The 19921-nt window shown below is 44.6% G+C and overlaps 1 protein-coding gene and 1 pseudogene across 3 annotated transcripts in view; both read right to left on the bottom strand.

Annotated features, from left to right (window-relative positions):
- Positions 1–15498, bottom strand: part of DRD1 (dopamine receptor D1) — a 202197-nt gene extending 186699 nt beyond the window's left edge. The window contains exons 1-2 of one of the 3 annotated variants that reach the window (XR_002724997.2): positions 14494–15405; positions 12472–14377 (exon numbers count right to left, since the gene is read on the bottom strand). Coding sequence is in view for 2 of the 3 variants with exons in the window: in XM_031935405.1 (XP_031791265.1) it covers positions 12553–13893 (1341 nt within the window). In the remaining variant the exon portion in view is untranslated. Of the gene's footprint in view, positions 1–10836; positions 14378–14493; positions 15406–15428 lie in introns of those variants that run through there. The other 2 variants (XM_031935405.1, XM_023184992.1) reach the window with 2 other exon arrangements.
- A 2187-nt stretch (positions 15499–17685) lies between these two features.
- On the bottom strand, positions 17686–18018 carry LOC111521624 (annotated as a pseudogene).
- Positions 18019–19921: the final 1903 nt, after the last annotated feature.

Here is a 19921-nt window from a genome sequence, read left to right as displayed (position 1 = left end):
CAGATGGTAGGAGCCAGATTCCTCACTGTTAGAATGAGAGTTACAGATAAGCAAGGGGAGGAGGCTAGAATGACCCATGTGGTAATGGATTCAAATTGGAGACATCAGCAAGAACTCAAGTTTAACTTAGTATAGATACAAATGGTTACACATAAAAATATTTATGTGTATGTACATGGGCTTGAAGATGCATATATGTATTTGCTCTGTAAGCTAACAAGAGCTAGAAGTAATGACACTCCAGTAGCAACAAGCACACCTAAGTACCCAGATCTTGGTTTCTAACACCATCCTCCAATAAAAGGAACCAGAGCTCCCTGGAGAGAGGGTTGATTCTAGGGCTGGGGCAGGAAATATCTGAAATGAGCCTGGAACATCTTATAGAGCCTGAAAGTAAGGAAGTGCAGGAAAAAAAAAAAAAAAACCCACAATGATAGGGGTATGTCAAAGGGATCAAGTAGCCAATGACAGAGCTCCCAATGGCCAAAGGTGGAAAGATCTGAGCAACAGAATAAAGTAGTATTGGATTATTACTCAAAGTCGAACTTAGGTTACATGAGCCATACCAACATAAATAAATAATTGAATACATAAACAAACAACCATGGAAGAATAGACGCATCTCCTATGCAGAAGAATTCCAAATAATTCACATAGATAACCCACCCCTAAGTGCAAACTGCATATATAATGATATTCAAAAGAATATCATATTTTCCATATGGGTAATTTTACAGTGGAGACGCCTGATAAACACTACTTCAGCCAGGAGAGCAAGGTAATAAGTCATGTTGATAGTATACATCCTTGATATGATGTGATAAAAATGGCTTGGCTCACGCCTGTAATCCCAGCACTTTGTGAGGCCGAGGCAGGCGGATCACGAGGTCAGGAGATCAAGACCATCCTGGCTAACACGGTGAAACCCTGTCTCTATTAAAAATACAAAAAATTAGCCAGGCGCAGTGGCGGGCACCTGTAGTCCCAGCTACTCGGGAGGCTGAGGCAGGAGAATGGCATGAACCCAGGAGGCAGAGCTTGTAGTGAGCAGAGATTGTGCCACCGCACTCCAGCATGGTGACAGAGTGAGACTCAGTCTTAAAAAAAAAAAAGGCTCGGCAGTCTTCCTTCCAAAACCCCATAACCTCAGTCTAATTATAAGAAAAGCAAACAAATCCTGATTGAGGGATAATCTACAAATGACCACTACTCCTCAAAACTGTCAAAGTCATACAAATAAGAAAAATCTGAGAAACTGTCCCAGCCAAGAGGACCCTGAGAATGTTTGATGACTAAACGTAATGTGCTGTGCTGAATGGGATCCTGGAATGGAAAAGAGCCTTTATGGGAAAACAAAAGAAATTCAAACAAGATATAGATTTTAATTTATAATATATCAACATGAGTTCACTAATTGAGACCATATTGGCATCAGGTGTTACCAATAAGGGAACCTGAGTGTGGTGCATATGGGAACTCCCTATACTACACTTGCAGCTTTTCTGTAAATCTAAATCTATCCTATAATAAAAACTTGCTTTTATTTTTTGTCTGTTTTTTGTTTTTATTTTTTATTTTTTGAGACAGAGTCTAACTTTGTTGCCCAGACTAAAGTCCAGCTCAACCTCCACTTCCCGGGTTCAGGCAATTTTCCTGCCTCAGCCTCCCAAGTAGCTGGGATTACAGGCACCTGCCATCATGTCCAGCAAACTTTTGTCTTTCAAATTTTTGTGGAGACAGGGTTTCGCCATGTTGACCAGGCTAGTCTCAAACTCCTGGCCTTAGGTGACCTGCCTGTCTTGGCTTCCCGTTGTGCTGGGATTACAGGCGTGAGTCACCATGCCCAGCCAAAACTTGCATTTAATAAATGTGAACTGGTAGCCCATATATCTTGACAAACCCCAAGCTCTCTCCTCTGCCAGCTCTCCTCTCCTCCTCCGTGCCCTCTCTCCCTCCCTCCACACCCACCTCCTTCTCTGTTCCACTTGGAATCTCTAGTAAATGCACATCAGTAGTTTAATAACAGTCAGGGAGAAAAACAAGAAAAATCAAGCTGACTGTTGAGTCTTGACTGCTCGTTCCTGTGAACGTAGAGTAAGAGTGAGCAGAGGCCTCATGACATGCAACCTTATTCTGGCCAAAGCAGTCAGCCACTCGTGAACCGATGCTCTAAAAAGAGGTCCCCAGAGATCTTCTCCTATACAAACTTGTGTTTGAAATCACTTAACCTCATTTACCAATCTCTGTCTACGACTGACTACATATTAGCAATGCTCCCTGATTGAGTATCTCGCCTCTGAGACCCCTCTGCATTTGACTCATTCTTCTAATCTTTTACAGGTTATACAATCTGATGCTTCACACGTACATTTCTTCCTCCTTTTAGAATGAAAGATTAGATAAGGGAACCTGTCTTTTCCCTCAATACTGCCCTAAATGGTTTGATCCTCAAACCTTGGATTTAGAACTTGAAGCCTTCATTGCTCTTCTCTGGAAACATCTATAATTAGGAGCCTGTGGGAACATTTAACATAAAAATATCACTAAAACATTTAATATCTGTGTCAATGATGAGAAAAATAGAATTTGAAAACCTCCCAAAAGGTTAAACTTAAGAACAAACACTGGAGTGTTTTTCAGTTTCAAAAGAATCAGAAGTGGTTGATGTCACTACGTAGACAGCTTTTTAGAAGAGGCTCTTAAACATTTGAGCGACAGCAACCGAGCCCGAAAACAGAGAGGATTCAACAGGGAAAATGGCAGTGGTCATTCCTGCTGTGCCCAACAGTACCTGACATCTTTGCTCTCAAAACTTGGAGAAAATTCTTGCTGTGGTTTGTTCAGAGCCAGGGTACTAGAAGTCTCCAGGGCTCTGAGTTTTTACTATTAATAAAATATCCAAAACTGACCTGAGGGGAAATGCATTGGCTCCAAAATATGACAAAGGGACTGCAAAATTAAAATTAAGAACAATTTCACAAACGACATCTAAAAATCCTTCCTTTCTGCAGCAAATATATATATATATATGTATATATTTAAGAAGGAGGTGGGAGCATTTTAATATGTTTGATCTGATTTGCATTGGAGCACCAAAAGTAAGAGTAGATGAGGTCTGTGAAGGTCTTAAAACAAGGCAGTCCCCTGAGAAGGGCCACTTTGTGTCAACTTGTAGGACTTCAGACCTGTTCTCACTAATGACCCCCAACCTGGAGTCCCCAAGGCCCCCTTGTGTGTGTGTGTTTCATCATTTCCCAAAAGCTGAACAGAGAAAATGATTTAACCTAGAAGAAGGGCACACAATGCATTGTTTTCTAAATGAGATGCATGTCATCAGCATTATTCCAAATATGGACTCCGAGGAAGCTCAGTAAAAGTGTCCCTTTGTATAAGACCCCCACGTAGTGGTGAAAGTCATGTCCTGGGGGAAAGGGCAAGGGCTGGGAGCAGGGCAGGCCCTGTAACCCTGTGATCTGCACTGGTTCTCTGAGCCTCTGCAACCCAGGCCCCAGCCCCAGCCAGCCTCAGCCAAACCAGGCGCGGATGATCAAGCCAGAGATGTGCACAGGTGAGCTCAGAAACACATACGGTGCTCAAGACTGTACCTTCTTTCAAGGTCTCAGCACCCTCGGCCCAACCCCGCCAGCAAAGCAACCATAGCTGGAGCTCTTCCTACCTAACACCCAGTCCAGCATGCTTCTCCAAATAATTTTATTTTAATTAAACCTACGATATACATAAACACAAGATTCTTGTAAAAAGCAAGAAATATACAAAGTTAAACGTTAAGGCCTCCCCTCCTCGGTTCTCCCCAAAGCTCACTCTTCTCCCGAGAGAGATACCGCAGAGGTGCAAGGTCACGGGGTGGAGCTTACACTTGAGGGCTGGACTTACCTACCTAAATTATTTGGAATTCTTCCGCATGGGAGATCTGTCTATGATCGCACATTTATTTATTTATTTGTTTCCATTATTCAGGTGTGTAGGCACTTTTCTACATCTTTTCCTATGTATTTACATTAAGAAATACATACTTCTTACACTTTTTGAAATAAAAGGAACTGTATTGTTTGACAACTTGTTTTTTCACTTAGTAATATGCTCTGAACGTTCTTTCTTAACTGTGCTTATGGATCTACCTTTCTTTTAAACTACCACGTACGAGCAACAATGTACACTTTAGTAATTCATTCCCCTCCTGCTGGACTCCTGGGTTGTCTTCGGCTGGCTTTTACAAGCAAGGCTGCAGCTTGCATCCCTTACACACACATCTCTGAGCACACAGGTGAGGAGGCATGTAAAAGGGATTCGTGGAAGTGGGATTGCTGGGCCAGATTGTGTGCATGCTTTCAAGTTTGGTTGTCTTAGCCAAATCCCCCTTCCACTTGTCTGTATCCATTTACAGTGCTACGAATAGGACAGGAAAGTGTCCGTTTCTTGCCCCAACCCGGAAGTTCTGCTCTTCAGTGGAACCTCATCCAACTGTGACATTCTAAATGTCATGGCCCTAGGAGCAAGCAATCTTATTAGTACCAACGAAAGCTTTCTAAAAATGGCATGCCAATTTGCTCTTGCCTTGAAGGTATTATGACCAGTCTTTTTAAACAAACTAGAACCCTCACCTTATTGCCCCTGAACTGGATCCTCTTTAATCCTCTCATTTGCCGGTCAGGAACATACTGTTTTACAGTAAGTAAAAACCCACAGCTGTTTTGGCAGAATTAGCGTGGAGCACCCGTCTCCCCTGACATCCCCCCCTCAACTATTTAACAGTAAACAGCAGGGTACATTAAAGAAGCTCTTACAAATGGGGCTGACCATTATCTTAATTACAGTCAACATGTGTATAATGCTAAATACATCTGTCCTAAAAACTCAATCTCAAAACAGCATGTGTGGGGCTAGATAATCTGGGAGCACATTTGTGACATTTGGTTGACATTTCCTCTCTCTCCTGGATAAAAGGGTTGACTGCTATCCAGGCACATCCTCATGAGAGAGAGCCATTTAAACACTATGTCACTTATTTTTCCTGTGATTGTGTCAGTGATGGAGAAACCTAATTTAACAGAAAAGATCAGCCCTTATAAACTCAGCAAAGTGAATCCCGTAACAAAAATTAAAGTGTGTGTATAAGCACCTAAACTTTTTATAAAGTTATCAATTCACTTATTCATCTAATGGACTAAAATATTAACTTGGGTGCCTATTGCATGTCAGGCCATGTGCGTGCTGGGAATACAGTGTTGAAAAGGACACACCGAGCCCTCCAAGGGCTGCCTCACTCACTGGAGAGAACGGGAACCAAACAGCACACAGGACAAGATGGATGTCCTGCAGGGGGGCTGGAGTCTGGAGGGAAGGATTCCAGTTCTGAGGCCCACACTTGAAATGAGTCTCAAACAGATGAGGATGACAGGGAGGAAGGGTGTCCCAGCTGGAAGAAAAGCAAAGAGGTGCCACCAGCGTGCCTTTGAGAGCAGTGGGCAGGTGAGCACAGCTGGAGAGGGTGTGCAGAAGGGAAGGTCATGCTCATACTCAGGGGCTCCCAGGAGATAATCTGGTTAATTATTCAGGTGACAGAGAAGGGGGTTCTGCAGAGGGTAGAGATCACTCCAAAGCCACTAATTCGCAGCCTGTAAGTCCCCATTTGGACCAAACCTAATACATTTAAATTAATCTCCACTTCACGTCCTATAGCCAGAAAATCCATCTAGCACCCACTTCCCAGTCCCATGTTTTCAGGCACTGGAGCTCCCACCCCAGCTCTACTCATTCCCTGTCTCTTTCCACCTGTCAAAGCTCTGTCCGTCCTTCAAGCCCACCTCCAATGCCACTTCCTTCCCAGCGCTGTGCTCAGTTCCCATGCTCTGCCAGCAACACTCCCGGGTCTTCCCCATCTTGCCTTTACCCTCTCATGTCCCTCTGCAAAAGCACCAGGCAAGTGTAGGTAAGTGTTTACTGAAATAAGGTGTATCCTGACTGAATTGATCTGCAAACATAGGAATGTTTCAGCCCTTGAGTAAGCCATCTCCCTATTTTGTTATCTTTGAACTCCACAAGGTCATGTTTTTGAAATGTAAATGGCTCAAACGTTTTCTTCCACTCTACCCAAAGATACAAGTTTCCTGTTGTCATTGCTCACTTAACCCTTTCAAAGACCATCAACCTCAGTGTTGCTAATGTTCACAGCCCGGTAATGTTCACAGCTGGTTTGCAGAAGTTTATAAAACCGTTGTCTCTACTTTTTGTATATCCTTGAAGAATGTCAATAATAATAAGAATTTTTTAATGCACTGTATTTGAGATATTTGGAACCCTCTTAGGAAGTCCTTGTTTGGTTAGGACTATTTCCTGGTAAACAGATTCTTGATTAAAAGAATAGGCTTTGAAGTCAGACAGCCTAAATTCAAAGCTGGCCCCATCATTTACCAGCTATGTGACCTTGAACACATTACATGCCCTCTCTCAATATTAATTATGATCTGTAAGATAGCAATGATGGTAAGTGTGCCCACCTCATAGGATGAGTATCAGAATGGAGTGAGATGAGGAATACGCACAGTGCTTGACGCAACGCAGGGCATGTGGTTATCAAGGCTCAATAAAATTGAATTATTGGCATTATCTGGAAAAAAATGTCCTTCTCCTTACATCATACTTTCAAAACATTTTTTGATGATGGTTTATTTGCATATATGTCTTTCTCCTCTAAGACTAGAATAGTGTCTAATTCATTTCTGTGTCCCTAGCATCCAGCACAGGTCTGAATCATAAAAAGTGCTCCTAAAAGGTTACTAACTTCAAATTGTATTGAATCATATATATACATATACACACATATGTATGTGTATGCATATATGTATGTATATATATGTATATGTCTCTAAGTACGTGTGTGTGTGTGTGTGTATACAATTACCTCTATATAACCATGTCACTCTAGGGAACCGCAAGCCTCAGAAATCATGTGGAAGTTGTACCCAAAGACTTTAGAGAAAGCCTTGTAGACTTACACAAATACATCAAGCACCCAGAAATACACTTCGCTGAAATTGTGACTCCAGCATTCCTTATTTTGACTTGTTCATTCTTTCATTCATTTAACAAAGATTTAATAAGCAACTCCTATAAGACAGGGAGTGTGTCAGAGGCTTAGGAATATACAAAGAGAGGAGGGAAAGAAATGAAATAGCTTTGGCTCTCATATGCACATGATGTAGGGAAAATGATAAGGAAGTAAGGAGATCATTTCACGACAACGTGGTGGGCCTTTGGGAAGAAATTAGGGAGTAGAGGTGGGAAGAAGACGCCAAGGAGGAACTCCGGCGAGTCGGAGTGGACGGACAGGCAACAGGGAAGGGTGCCCCAGGTCAGGGAATGGCAGACACAGAGGCCTAAAAGCAAGAAAGGACTCCAAAAACTGGACGAAGCTCACAATGCCTGCAGGGTGGTGCTGCTGCGGTCATAGCAATAGATGAGGCTGCAGAGGCCACCAGAGGCAGGATCTTGAAAGGCTCTGAATGAACTTTATTTTTTTACTTAAAGTAATTGGGAGCCATCAAACAATGTTAAGCATTGGCATAGCCATCAAATTTGCATTTTATAAATATCCCTCTGTTAGCTTTCTGAAAGCAAAGAGAATGGGGACTTGAGAAATTCATTGGGGGAACCTATCAGAGTCATATTTTGCCTATAATGAATTTTATATCTCCTATTCCTTTTTTTTTTTTTTTTTTTTTTTGAGACGGAATCTTGCTCTGTCACCCAGGTTGGAGTGCAGTGGCCAATCTCAGCTTACTGCAATCTCCGCTTCCCAGGTTCAAATGATTCTCCTGCCTCAGCCTCCCAAGTAGCTGGGACTACAGGCGTGCACCACCACGTCCGGCTAATTGTTTGTATTTTTAGTAGAGATGGGGTTTCACTGTGTTAGCCATATGTCTCCTATTTCTAAGCCAGAAGATATCTTAGAAAGCATCTTATCTAACCCCCTTATTGTAGAGACCAACCCACCACCTTACTTTCAAGGAATGTAAAGCAGCCTGTCCATTTTTTAAAAAAATGAAATGAAACATCTTGCCCTACAATTCAGCCTTCCTAGGTCCCACCACCACTGCCATTTTGCTAGCATTTCTGCCAGTGGAAGCGTGAGAAGTAGTATCACTTCTGAGTACGCAGCTCAGGGCAGATCCTTTTCAATGGCTGAAAACATTTACCCATTTTGAAAGCTGGTAGAGTCTGTATTCTATGAGCATGAGAAAAATTCCAACTGGCTTTGTATATTTTCTCATAGTGATTAGAAAGTTAAACCCTTTTAAATCAGAGATTATTCTTGAGCTTCTAATACTATTTAAATTACAACTCCCAAATCTTGAATGATGTAACAGACTAAAGTCCAAATGCTGCTTTTTAAATTCTGTGCATCACACAGAAGTTACTTAACGTGACAGAAGGCAACATAGATTGGCCTGGTAACAAAATCTTAGCAGTTTTGTCTGTGCTAGAATGCTCACCATCCTCTCAATCCTCCATAAAATAAATAGGTTGATTTGTCATCATTTATATCCAGGAAGTCTCAAACATATCCATAGAGATGCATCTAATCTATACACTACTACAATTTCATAGCCCAGAGGGCTCAGTCCTTCTCATGACCAAAGTAACCAGATCGTGCAAAGCAGTAAGTCCTAAATTTAACAGCCGGCAGGCCATCAACTCATTTATTACTCCTGAAACAAATTCTACAAGATAAAGACATTTTAAGAAGAAAATGTTGTGGATAGATGTATCCCATCAGTATCTAGCGGTAACTGAAAGCAATTTTCTTAACCACACAGATATAAAAAGCCACTTGCTTTTGGAATACCAGATAACCGCAGCAAAAGACAATAGTGTCTGGGAAAATCCCAAACCACCTGTACTCTGCAAGTCATTTCCACTTGCTTTAAGCAAACATACAACAAGTCAAGTATATAGCAAATCCATTATTACTAATGTAACAAATATTGTGATTAACCCCTTCAAAATAGAGATCTTGCAAAGAATCAGTGAGCACATCTCAGTGCTCAGAGCCCTCATAGGCATTAACTTCATTTTAACCCTCCCAAGAACCTGCATATTTATTTCAATTTCACAAATGGGCAAACAGGCTGAGAGGCAAAGGCATAGGGCTATGCTCACACAGGTAGCTGCAATTCCTACCTGAAATGTCAGCCCTCCCCTGCCTGAAACAAACCCTGAGCTTTTCTACATTCCAGGCCCTCAGCTGTGGGCTGGCTCTGGGGGAGAGAGTGGCTGACATGCTGCTGGTGCAGGCCTGGAGATAAATCGTGGTGGAGTCCCCAGAGAGTGGGGAGTTCAGAAAGTCACTGAAGTTAGACTACATATCAATTTGCTTTGGGGGGCAACACCCCCATTGAGAAAGTTAATGCAGAGGTTTTGCTCCTCCCATTTAATGGCTCAGGATAACTGAGGCTCAGAAAGCATGACTTGCTTAGATGCCAAGAGAAACCAGTAACTTTCCTGAATGAAACCTACCCTACACATCGAAGCCCAGTGCTCAGTCCCCACTTCCACAAAACTTCCTGCTGTGTCAGTGACCAATAAGACCTGTGTATCTAGTTGATTAGGAAAGATGCCTTCTTGGATGGAGAGGGAAAAAAAGCATCTCTTTCAGGCTGCCTTAATTTTAGTAAAGTGTTTCACATATATTTAGAATTATTAAGGCTCACAAATACAGTTAAAAATGAAGTGAATGTCATCTTGTAATTTCACTTTTATAATTATAAATCAAGTTCTCTGAAAGCTTCTTTGAGTAAAAGTAACATTTTCTAAGATGCCCTTTATCAATTCAATATGCCAGGAATCCAAAGTATAGTCTCACTGAAGGTGTATTGAATGTTATAATTATTGAACATAATTTCTAGACATATCACTCATTTTCACTCTTTTGCCGAGGAGATACAACTGTAAAGGCTCCTATTTCATTGGTTTGACAATTCTGCCTGAGCATTGTAGCTTGTGTTGCTGAGCTTCCAATTTAAGAACAAAATTAGGCTTCAAAGAATAAAGATACCCATAAAGTTATGAAACAGAGAGAAAAGGCATCATGCTTTATGGGTGCTCATTCTAGATATGTTCATTATATGCCAAAGCCCAGAGAAGGCAAATTCGGAATTTAAAAAGACACCATCTGTTATGTGATGTTCCAAATTACAAACCTAACCCTTAATTTCTATATCACCTGTCGTTTAGCTGTTCTCTTTCCTCAGTACAGGGGGAAAAAAATGGCTTAGTATATTAACTGAGTAGCTTTGGCAGGACCTATGGATGTGCCTCATAAGACATTTTGGTGAGCTCAGCATCACAACCTGTATATTCTGTCCAGAAAAAAAAAAAAATTGTTATATCTTACTTTTAAAACAACCATCACATGTACAATGGTTGCCATCAGCTGAGAGGCTACAACAACCCAGCAGCAAGCCATGGTCTTTTCTGAAATTTTTATTTTCTTTAAAATAGGCTTTTTGAAAGAAAAAGCAGAGATTTTAGAAAGTTTTAAAATCTGTGAAATGAAAAGTAAAATAATTCCTCAAGTAATTCCTCTTTTCAAAAAAAATTATTAAGACAGAAGACAAAAGAGTATATAGCCCAAATCAGAAAACATTTTCACTAGAAATATTCAAAGGCAACATGTGCCATATGTAACAGAAGAAACTCCCATTAAAGAAAAAATATATATATACTTGAAAATGCCTGTTTCCTTCCTTGTAGATCTGAAATGTTCTAGTTTTAAAAACATGTTTAGCAAATGCAACACAGCTCATTCAGGGTTGATTTGAGTTCACAAAATATTTTTATTATGTGTAAGAAAGCATACAGCCAATAAAATTAAGAAAACATTCACAATACATAAACAACACAGACCTGATGCAGGAGATATTTTTCAGATGTTTTTTCTTTCCACGGATTGCATCTAAATGTTAAGTTCATTGCTTATCAAGAAGAATACTTTGTAAACATTTCAAAGAAACTCTGTTGAAATGCCTCATGAGTTGGCATCTGGCAAGGGAGGCTTATGATACTTTTTACAGTCCGGGTGATGATGCAGGAACTTGATTCCAAAGCACAGAGAAAGGACTAGCATTTGTCAAAAGAGATGCTGATGGCTTTAGGGGGCTCAATACACCCAAAGGGAAGGATTCTTCTGTTTCTCCCACCAACAGAAGTATCTGACTCAAGGATGACAATGAGGCACTATTCGTTGGTCAGTATACCATTAACATTTAAAGACTTCTTTAAAACTCAGCTCTAAATTCAGATGGAAGCACTACAAAAAGTAGCCCCACTGAGTGGCTTGGTTTGACCTGGTAAGTTGGAAATGCAGGGTTTGAGTCTGGTCCCTTAGTGGGACTGCTGTAACCCACTGTCCTTGCTATGCATCTCTCTCCAGGAAAGCCATTTGTCTGGTTCAGAAAAACTACCTGACACGTGAAATGAGAAAAGATGGAGAGGGCCAATTATTTTACATAAATACAAAGCAGCGTATACTTTTCATTACCAATGAAGATCATAAATTTAATGCTGGGTTCCTCTGAAGCTGGCTTTTATTTAGGATATTTACAGAATTGCAAATTCCCCTGGGAAAGTCTTTTGTCATTTAAAACATTTTGAACACAGTAGTAGCTGTACTTTTTTAAATTTTTCAAAATCTTTTCAGAAAAAAAAGCATTTATAGCATTTGTCAATTCTCACCTTGCATTTATTTGTATCCATGAATTTTAAGGAATCATTTCAACTTTATTCTCTTATCTATCAGTTTCTGCTCTGTTTCTAGAAGTTACATGAACATTTAGAACGTCACAGAATCTGTGTGTTTGTTTCATTGGCTTATAAAGTGCTAGTTAAATGGCCAGAAATGTGGTTGTAAGGTCTTGGATAAAGCTCATTAATTTGTCCTATTAAATATGATAAATATAGATTTATTATATAATAAATTAAAAATATCCATATATACAATAAATAAATAGAACCAATATCAACAAAACATCTCTCAATTCTGGAAAAAATTTTCATTCCTACTGTGAGGCTCAATTAATGTTTTAGAAACAATGTCTGAAGGCATGCACCTACCTTTACAATCTGAAAACTTTGCTTGGAACAGTGTTAGCACCTGTTTGTATACAGCAAACTCAACCCGTCTCATTTTCTTCCCAGAAAGATTTGATTTTAAGTGAAGCTGTTCACTGTTGATTCTTTGCCCTATTTTGTAAGTCCTAAGATAAGAATAAATTTCTAAAAACAATTCTGAAGCCAAAGACATGTCCCTTGTGGCTCCCCATGTTTGTAGTGTCCCCGTTTGATTGACTATGAACAACACAGAAAATACACTGGAATGTATTTGCAAATAGAGTTAGTTGTGTGTTGGAAAGCAGCAGAGGGCTCTCCTGACACCTCAGAGTCTCACCATACCTTAGTTTCTTAACAGCAAGCCCCAGAGCAAGTTCCTCTAGCTTTTGGGATGAGCATGTGTGGCAGGATTCATCTGGGAGTTCAAGTTGGGTGCTGTCCGTTTTGTGTGATGGGTTGGATCTTCTCCAGAGAGACGTCAGTGTCATAGTCCAATATGACCGATAGGGCTGGGGACAGCTTCTCCAAGGGTCTGGCGATTCCAGCTGCCTCCTCCTTTTTCAGGTCCTCAGAGGAGCCCACAGCATGTGGGATCAGGTAAACCAGATTGCACTCCTTGGAGATAGAACCTCGTGGCTCGTGATGGCTGGAAAACATCGCGGCCCCGTTGTTATTGATACTCACCGTCTCTATGGCATTATTTGTCGCAGGGCAAAGTCTGTAGCATCCTAAGAGGGTTGAAAATGCCTTCCGAAAATCAGCATTAAAGGCATAAATGATGGGGTTCAAGGATGAATTCGCCCACCCAAACCACACAAACACGTCAAAGGTGATGGAATCAATGCAGAAAGGCTGTGTCTCCCCAGACCCACAGAAGGGCAAAATGCAGTTCAAGACGAAGAAAGGCAGCCAGCAGCACACAAACACGCCCATGATCACCGACAGCGTCTTCAGGACTTTAGTTTCTCTTTTGAAGGACATCTTAAAAGAACTTTCCGGTTGAGAACATTCGATAGGCTTTCCATTACCTGTGGTGGTCTGGCAATTCTTGGCATGGACTGCTGCCCTCTCCAAGGCCGCAATGCGCCGTATTTGTTTCTGAGCAATCCTGTAGATCCTGGTGTAGGTGACAATCATGATGGCCACAGGGATGTAAAAACTTATTACAGAGGATGAGATGGCATATGTCCTGCTGAGGCTGGAATCACAGTTGTCTATGGTCTCGGCCAGGGAAGTGGCATTCCCATCAGAGGGGCTGGTGGGTTTTGCCTTGTGCCAGCTGAGCTGCACTGGGATGAAGGAGATGAGTACAGACAAGGTCCATGCCACACTGATCAGGATGAAGGCTGCCTTGGGGGTCATCTTTCTCTCATACCGGAAAGGGCTGGAGATAGCCCAGTACCTGTCCACGCTGATCACACAGAGGTTGAGGATGGACGCGGTGGAGCACATGATGTCAAAGGCCACCCAGATGTTACAGAAGGACCCAAAGGGCCAGAAGCCAGCAATCTCAGCCACTGCTTTCCAGGGCATGACCAAGACGGCCACCAAGAGATCTGACACAGCCAAGGAGATGACAAAGAAGTTGGTCACCTTGGACCGCAGGTGTCGGAACCTGATAACTGCAGCACAGACCAGCGTGTTCCCCAGGAGCGTGGACAGGATGAGAAGCGACAGGAAACAGGCAGTGAGGATACGAACAGAGAAGTCCCTCTCCACCACCAGCCCAGTCCCGTCCATGGCAGAGGTGTTCAGAGTCCTCATCTTCCTAAGGGAAAGCACATCAGGGGCTCTGACACCCCTCAAGTTCCTAAGCAGGGAACAGGGGTCAGTCAGATTTCCAGGAGTCCTCCCCACCAGGTAGCCCCTTGCACAGCCCTATTGCTTCCCTGGCAGAGGACCTCACCAACATTCCATCAGAGGACTGCTTTAGTGGCAATCCAAGTCAATCCTGAGGACTGTCACTCTTGATCTCTACATTTGTCTTCTGACTCCCTTGCTGCAGGTCACTGTCCTGGGCACCAGTAAGCCCCTGAATTCCCCCAAATAAAGCGTTGGCTTTTTAGCATGTTCTAAATCATCAATCCAATGACTCCTGGGCCTCTGCTCTGTTAGTCAGTTGCAATCACATTTCGGGGCTGTTGCTTCTCTGGTGATGACAGGAAATTCTCCCCTTCTGAGACACAGCTGAAAATACATGTCTTCTCGCTCCTCCAAGCCGCTGGCTCCTCAGCAGCTCTCCAAACGCCTTAAAAAGCAAAGAGAAAACACACGGTCTTTCTCCAAGACTTAAGCAGATCACATCTTTACTCACGTCAAGCCCAACCTAATAATCCCCAGGGCAAGCCCGTCCCAGCCACCTACCTTGCCTTGGAGTCGTCTCTCTCAAAGCCCCTGGAGCTTGGAATGTGGACTTCGCCAAGGCGCAACGGCTCTGAAACGCTGAGGAAGCATGCCTGAGCCCAGTCGCAGGGGTTCGGCTCCCGGTGCGCAAAAATCGCCGGGGTGAGTTTGGGGAAAGGATCCCAGGCCAGGTAGCTAGAGAGGAGGCGCCGCCCCACTGCCTTGAACAGCTAGGGATTGTTCAAGGGGCACTGTACCCAGGCTAAGGGCTCCTGGGCGCTCGGAGCTTCCTTGGGAGAGAGCATTCCCAGGACTGGTCCCCTGGGCAGCTTCTTTTCTTGGCTTCCTTTCGGGAGCCCAGAGCCTTGGTGAACCTCGGGCGGCCTTCAGCCCTACAGGGCAGGGCCCTGCGCATCCCCGCAGGAACTGCCCGCGACCTCTCAGGAGCCTGTGGCAATGCGAGGCAGCGAGCCGAGCTGGAACCAGCAGGCGCACAGGCCGGCGGGGTTCCCGCGGGGCACAGCCCACCCCGCCCGCGCGTCCCCTCCCCTGCCCTGGGGGCGGTCCTCGCTTGACAGTCAGAGTTGCGGGCGACAGCTGCACGTGGTCCCCCTGGATGGTTCTGCGGGCGAGGTGGGCGGAGGACGCCCGGGTGAGTGTTTGCCCTCCCTGATTATCTCGCCAGTCTCCGGATCTCAGCGCAGCACGCTTAGGGCCGGCGAGACAAATCCGATATCAGAACCTCAAGTAAGCTTGAGTCCCCTGAAAGCAAAGCTCGTCCCCGACATCCAGCGCCTCTTGGGGTCAACCCCTAGCCCGATCCAAAGCCATAAGCGAGCAGGAGCCCCCCATTCTCTGCACATCAACTCCTAGAACTGCCGGCCGATGTCGGACATGCGTTGTCTCCAAGTGCCCCCTAAGTAGGGTGAGAGATGCCCGTGGGCGCCTGTACTCACCGCTCGCAGGGAGGGCGCGGCGCAGCCGCGATCCGGGCCAGCGCGCGCCGCTGCGCCACGGATCTCCTTCTCCGCCCAGGTGGCGGGCGGGTCCCGGCTGCGGTCAACGCCGGACTGCAGCCGGTGCCCCGCACCTACCCAGCGCCCCAACCCGAGCGCCGCGCGCTCCGTGTGCCCAGGGCGCCCTCTGCCGGCGGCTGCGACTTCCCGAGGCCCCGCTGTGCCCTCGCAGGTACCAACCTCACTCACAAGCGTTCCAGCGACCGCCAGGGACCCGCGCCGCGGCTCGTTTTTCCCCGTCCATCACTGCCAGAACCTGAACTCAGGGAAGCAGAATCTTCTTCACTCAGGGCTCCTCCGCTTGAAATACCCCGAAAAAAGGACATGGATGAAAAATTTTACTTTGCTGGCATTGTATTCGTGAACCAATGTTTCCTCCTGTGCGCCCACTGCGTTCAAACCTGGGGCGCTAGAGCAGGCGAGACGCAAGCCTTACTCTCAAAGAGAAAGGCAGAGCGGGCACTGACTCAGCAGCAGCCGTGTTGCAGGTGCACTCTTTACGTTGCTCCCCAGTTAAAATAATCCTTCCCCCCCGCCTCCGGGGCCGGCTCATCCCGCTTCGCCCAAGTGGAAATGCGGCTATGCGGCTCAGAAAGGTAGCGGGGCCTCCTCAAAGTCACGCAGCTAACGCAGGAACTGCGCCGATGCCCACCTGTTCTTTTAACTCAGCACATGTGGTATAGGAACCCACAAACTGGAAACTTAGCTACAGGGCTAAAATACAAGGAAGACTCATATAGAGGCAGCAGGGCCTGGTGAAGAAGGAGCCCCCAGCCTCTCCTGGTTGCCCCAGGCAAGCTCACAGGTGAGACTTTGCACTAATTGTGCAGAAATTGCGACATTGTGATGCCTTCCTGTGCCTTCTCGAAAGGTGTGAGGAGAATAAGCATTGAGCCCCCAGGTCACACTGCCTGACCGCCTGGTCCTGCCCTGCCGCTGTCAGCTGCAATGTGCACTCTCTCCTCTCTGAGCTCGGGTTCTTCCTCTATGAAATGGCGAGGACTTAACAGGATTGTCCTAAGTATTAACTGAGACGGTGCTTCCAGAGGGCTTGGCACCAAACCTAGGAGCCCGTCAGCCCTCCCTGGGCAGGAACCCTTGGGACGCATTAAAAAACCAACAGTCCAGGCCAGGCACAGTGGCTCACGCCTGTAATCCCAGCACTTTGGGAGGCCGAGGCAGGCGGATCATGAGGTCAGGAGATCGAGACCATCCTGACTAACACGGTGAAACCCCGTCTGTACTAAAAATACAAAAAATTAGCCGGGCGTGGTGGCAGGTGCCTGTGGTCCCAGCTACTCGGGAGGCTGAGTCAGGAGAATGGCGTGAACCCGGGAGGCGGAGCTTGCAGTGAGCCGAGATCGCGCCACACTCCAGGCTGGGCGACAGAGCGGGACTCCGTCTCAAAAAAAAAAAAAAAAAAAACCAACAGTCCAATCTCCACAAGAGCCATGCAACATATCAGAAGCAAACATTTTCTCTGGGGGGTGGGGAACCCTAAACCAAGTAATAATTCCATTTAGTTCGCCAGTACAAACTGTATCTTGGTTTATTTATTTATTTTTATCAGAAAATAAACACCAACTTTTTAACATAATAGCAACAGAAAGAGTTTCCAATTTCTCAAAAGGAAAATAACATGACACCAGCACAAGTGTTAAATGAATAAATGCCTTTCAAGATGGCGGAGCCCCCCCCCCCCCCCCCCCCCGCCAAAAAAAAAAAACAGTAAATGCCTACATTTCTTGTTCTGATAGCTTCCCACCACACACCAAAGGTTCCTCAAGGACAGCTGCCACCAGAGCTGCTGCAAGAACGTGGTTTTCACTGGCTGTAGCTTCACAGTCAACTCCTCAAGCAGAAGACTAAAATATTATTTCTTTTTAGAAGATCTTGGTTGAAGGAGAACATATCAATATGGAGAACAGATCTCTGCTTCTCGAATTCAAGAAAAACCATTAACTAATCTATCAACTTTTCTTTGATACGGTGTGCCACAGTGCTCTGTGAAAAATCCTTTTCCATCCCTACCACATGTCTGGGTGAAGGGAGAGGAGGGGGTGGCCAGCTGCCAGTACACTAGCAGGCACTCCTGGTGATGCTATGGTCTCTGCTCCCTTTCTGCTGGTAGTAGTAGGCATGTTTTCTGGCAGCTGCAGCAGCTTGATGTTGTGGGGAGGAAGGGGCCACCCACCAATCATCTCTTCTTGAAGCCGTATTTTTGGCATTCATAGAAGAGGTCTATTTTAGAGCTCCCCAGATTGACAATCCTTGGGCAGCCATCTCTGTCCTTCTCCTGGATGGTGCACTCCTTACAATAATACGCATCAGAGACCCCAGGGCCTCCACAGATCACACAGCGTCCCTGGTAAGATCCATAGTTACACTCATCACATATGCGCACCAGAGTGCAGGGACGCACATAGGAATCACAAATCACACACTTGCCATCACATTTTTCACACAGTCTTCCGATGGCAACACCAGCCTGCTTGCAGCAAAAGATCAAATCAGAATGATGTTTAGCCATAGCTCCCAATTAAGCCAGCCACCGGAACTATTTATTTATTTATTTATTTATTTAGAGGCAGAGTCTTGCTCTGCCGCCCAGGCTGGAGTGTAATGGTGCTGTCTTAGCTCACTGCAACCTCCGCCTCCCGGGTTCAAGCGCTTCTCCTGATTCAGCTGCCCAAGTAGCTGGGATTACAGGTGTCTGCCACAATGCCCAGGTAATTTTTTGTATTTTTAGTAGAGATGGGGTTTCACCATGTTGACCAGGCTGGTCTTAAACTCCTGACCTCAGGTGATCCACCCGCCTTGGCCTCCCAAAGCACTGGGATTACAGGCGCCAGCCACCGCGCCAGGCCTTTTGCACCTTGGCTTTAGATGAAACGACCATATTGCTGGCACAGACCCTCCTGTGTCTGTGCTCACAGCTCTGTCCTCCCACCCACACCCTTGCCCTCACACACAGTGTCCAACAGACTGGGGGTCAGAGACACAGTTGTTGCCACACACATTCCCCAAGAACCGCATTTCTGTAGAGCACAAAGTCATGTTTAACATAACACTTTCTGATCACTTTCCCCAAGGCCATCATTCTCCAAACTTCTTGACTTTGTTTCATTTTCTTTCTTTCCCTTTTACTAATAAACACAAATTAAAGATATGTTTCTGGTTCGAGACCATCATGTAAGCCTGAGCATTTAACTCCTGGCATTCTACCCTGGCATCTGCAATTTTCCACTGAAACTACCCAGAAATAAAACAGGTAGGGGAAATTCAGCATTAACCTTGGAAAGCAGGAAAGGGTGGGGTCCTGATCTGCAGGATAACGAGCCAGCGGTATTGGACTGGGGGAGGCAGGACTCTGTAGGAATATTCCATATGGCAAGAAAATGTACTTCAGGAAGTAACCTCGAAAGAACACACTAACTGCCCTGCCACCCCAAAATCGAGGTAGCACACACCGGAGGTGAGGATGAGGCCAATTTGAGGGGTAAAATTTCTGTCTAATGACTACCTTTCAGAAGTGCCCCCAGTTACCGAGTCTTCTCAGAACCAACGACAACGCCACCGCTCTTGTAATTAAAACAAGGATGACAAACACATCACAACACCTGGGCTTCAGGTGGTATCACACTCAAGAAAACATCAGTTTAACAGTGGAAAAATATTTGACATGACATTTAAATATTAATCAAAATTTTGTTCAAAGAAACATTCATAACATACTTCATATTCTCATTTCTCTCAAGCCCACCAGCTGCTCAAAAAAACTTTTTTGTTTTGCTTGAAAAATCACCTAAAGTATTCCAAACTAGCCCATACTGACCTTTAACTTTTTCTCCCCACCCATTTATCTGACAAGTCCTGGTGATCAAATCAACACACAGCATTTTGGTAGTGGTTGAGAGCTATATTTCTCCACCACAAGTAAATTTCTGTCATTTTCAAGGTCAGATATTAAATCTCCTCCCTACCCATGTGCTGTGGTTTGAATGTCTCTGCCAAAACTCGTGTTGAAATTCAATTGCCATTGTGATAAGATTAAGAGTTGGGGCCTTTCAGACGTGATTTATTTATTTATTTATTTAGAGGCAGAGTCTTGCTCTGTGATTAGGCCAAATTGTTCTGCCCTCCTGAATGGACTAATGCCATTACCTCATTATCTCTGGAGTGGGTTAGTTACTGCTGGAGAGAGCTCCTGATAAAAGGATAAGTTCAGCCTCCATTCCCTCCCTGCCTCTTGTGTACTCCCTTCTTCTGCCAAGTTATGATGCCACCCCATGATCTGGGACTTCCCAGCCTCCAGGAACTATAAGCCAAATAAACTTACATTGTTTATAGTTTACCCAGTTGGTGGTATTCTGTTACAGCAGCAGAAAACAGACTAGACATCATAACATATAAAAAAGACTCAGAAACCCAGC

This window comes from Piliocolobus tephrosceles, chromosome 4 (assembly GCF_002776525.5).
Source record: "Piliocolobus tephrosceles isolate RC106 chromosome 4, ASM277652v3, whole genome shotgun sequence".
Lineage (NCBI taxonomy): Eukaryota > Metazoa > Chordata > Mammalia > Primates > Cercopithecidae > Piliocolobus > Piliocolobus tephrosceles.
The sequence above is the reverse complement of the archived record's forward strand: the minus strand, read 5'-3'. Positions and strand labels throughout refer to the sequence as shown.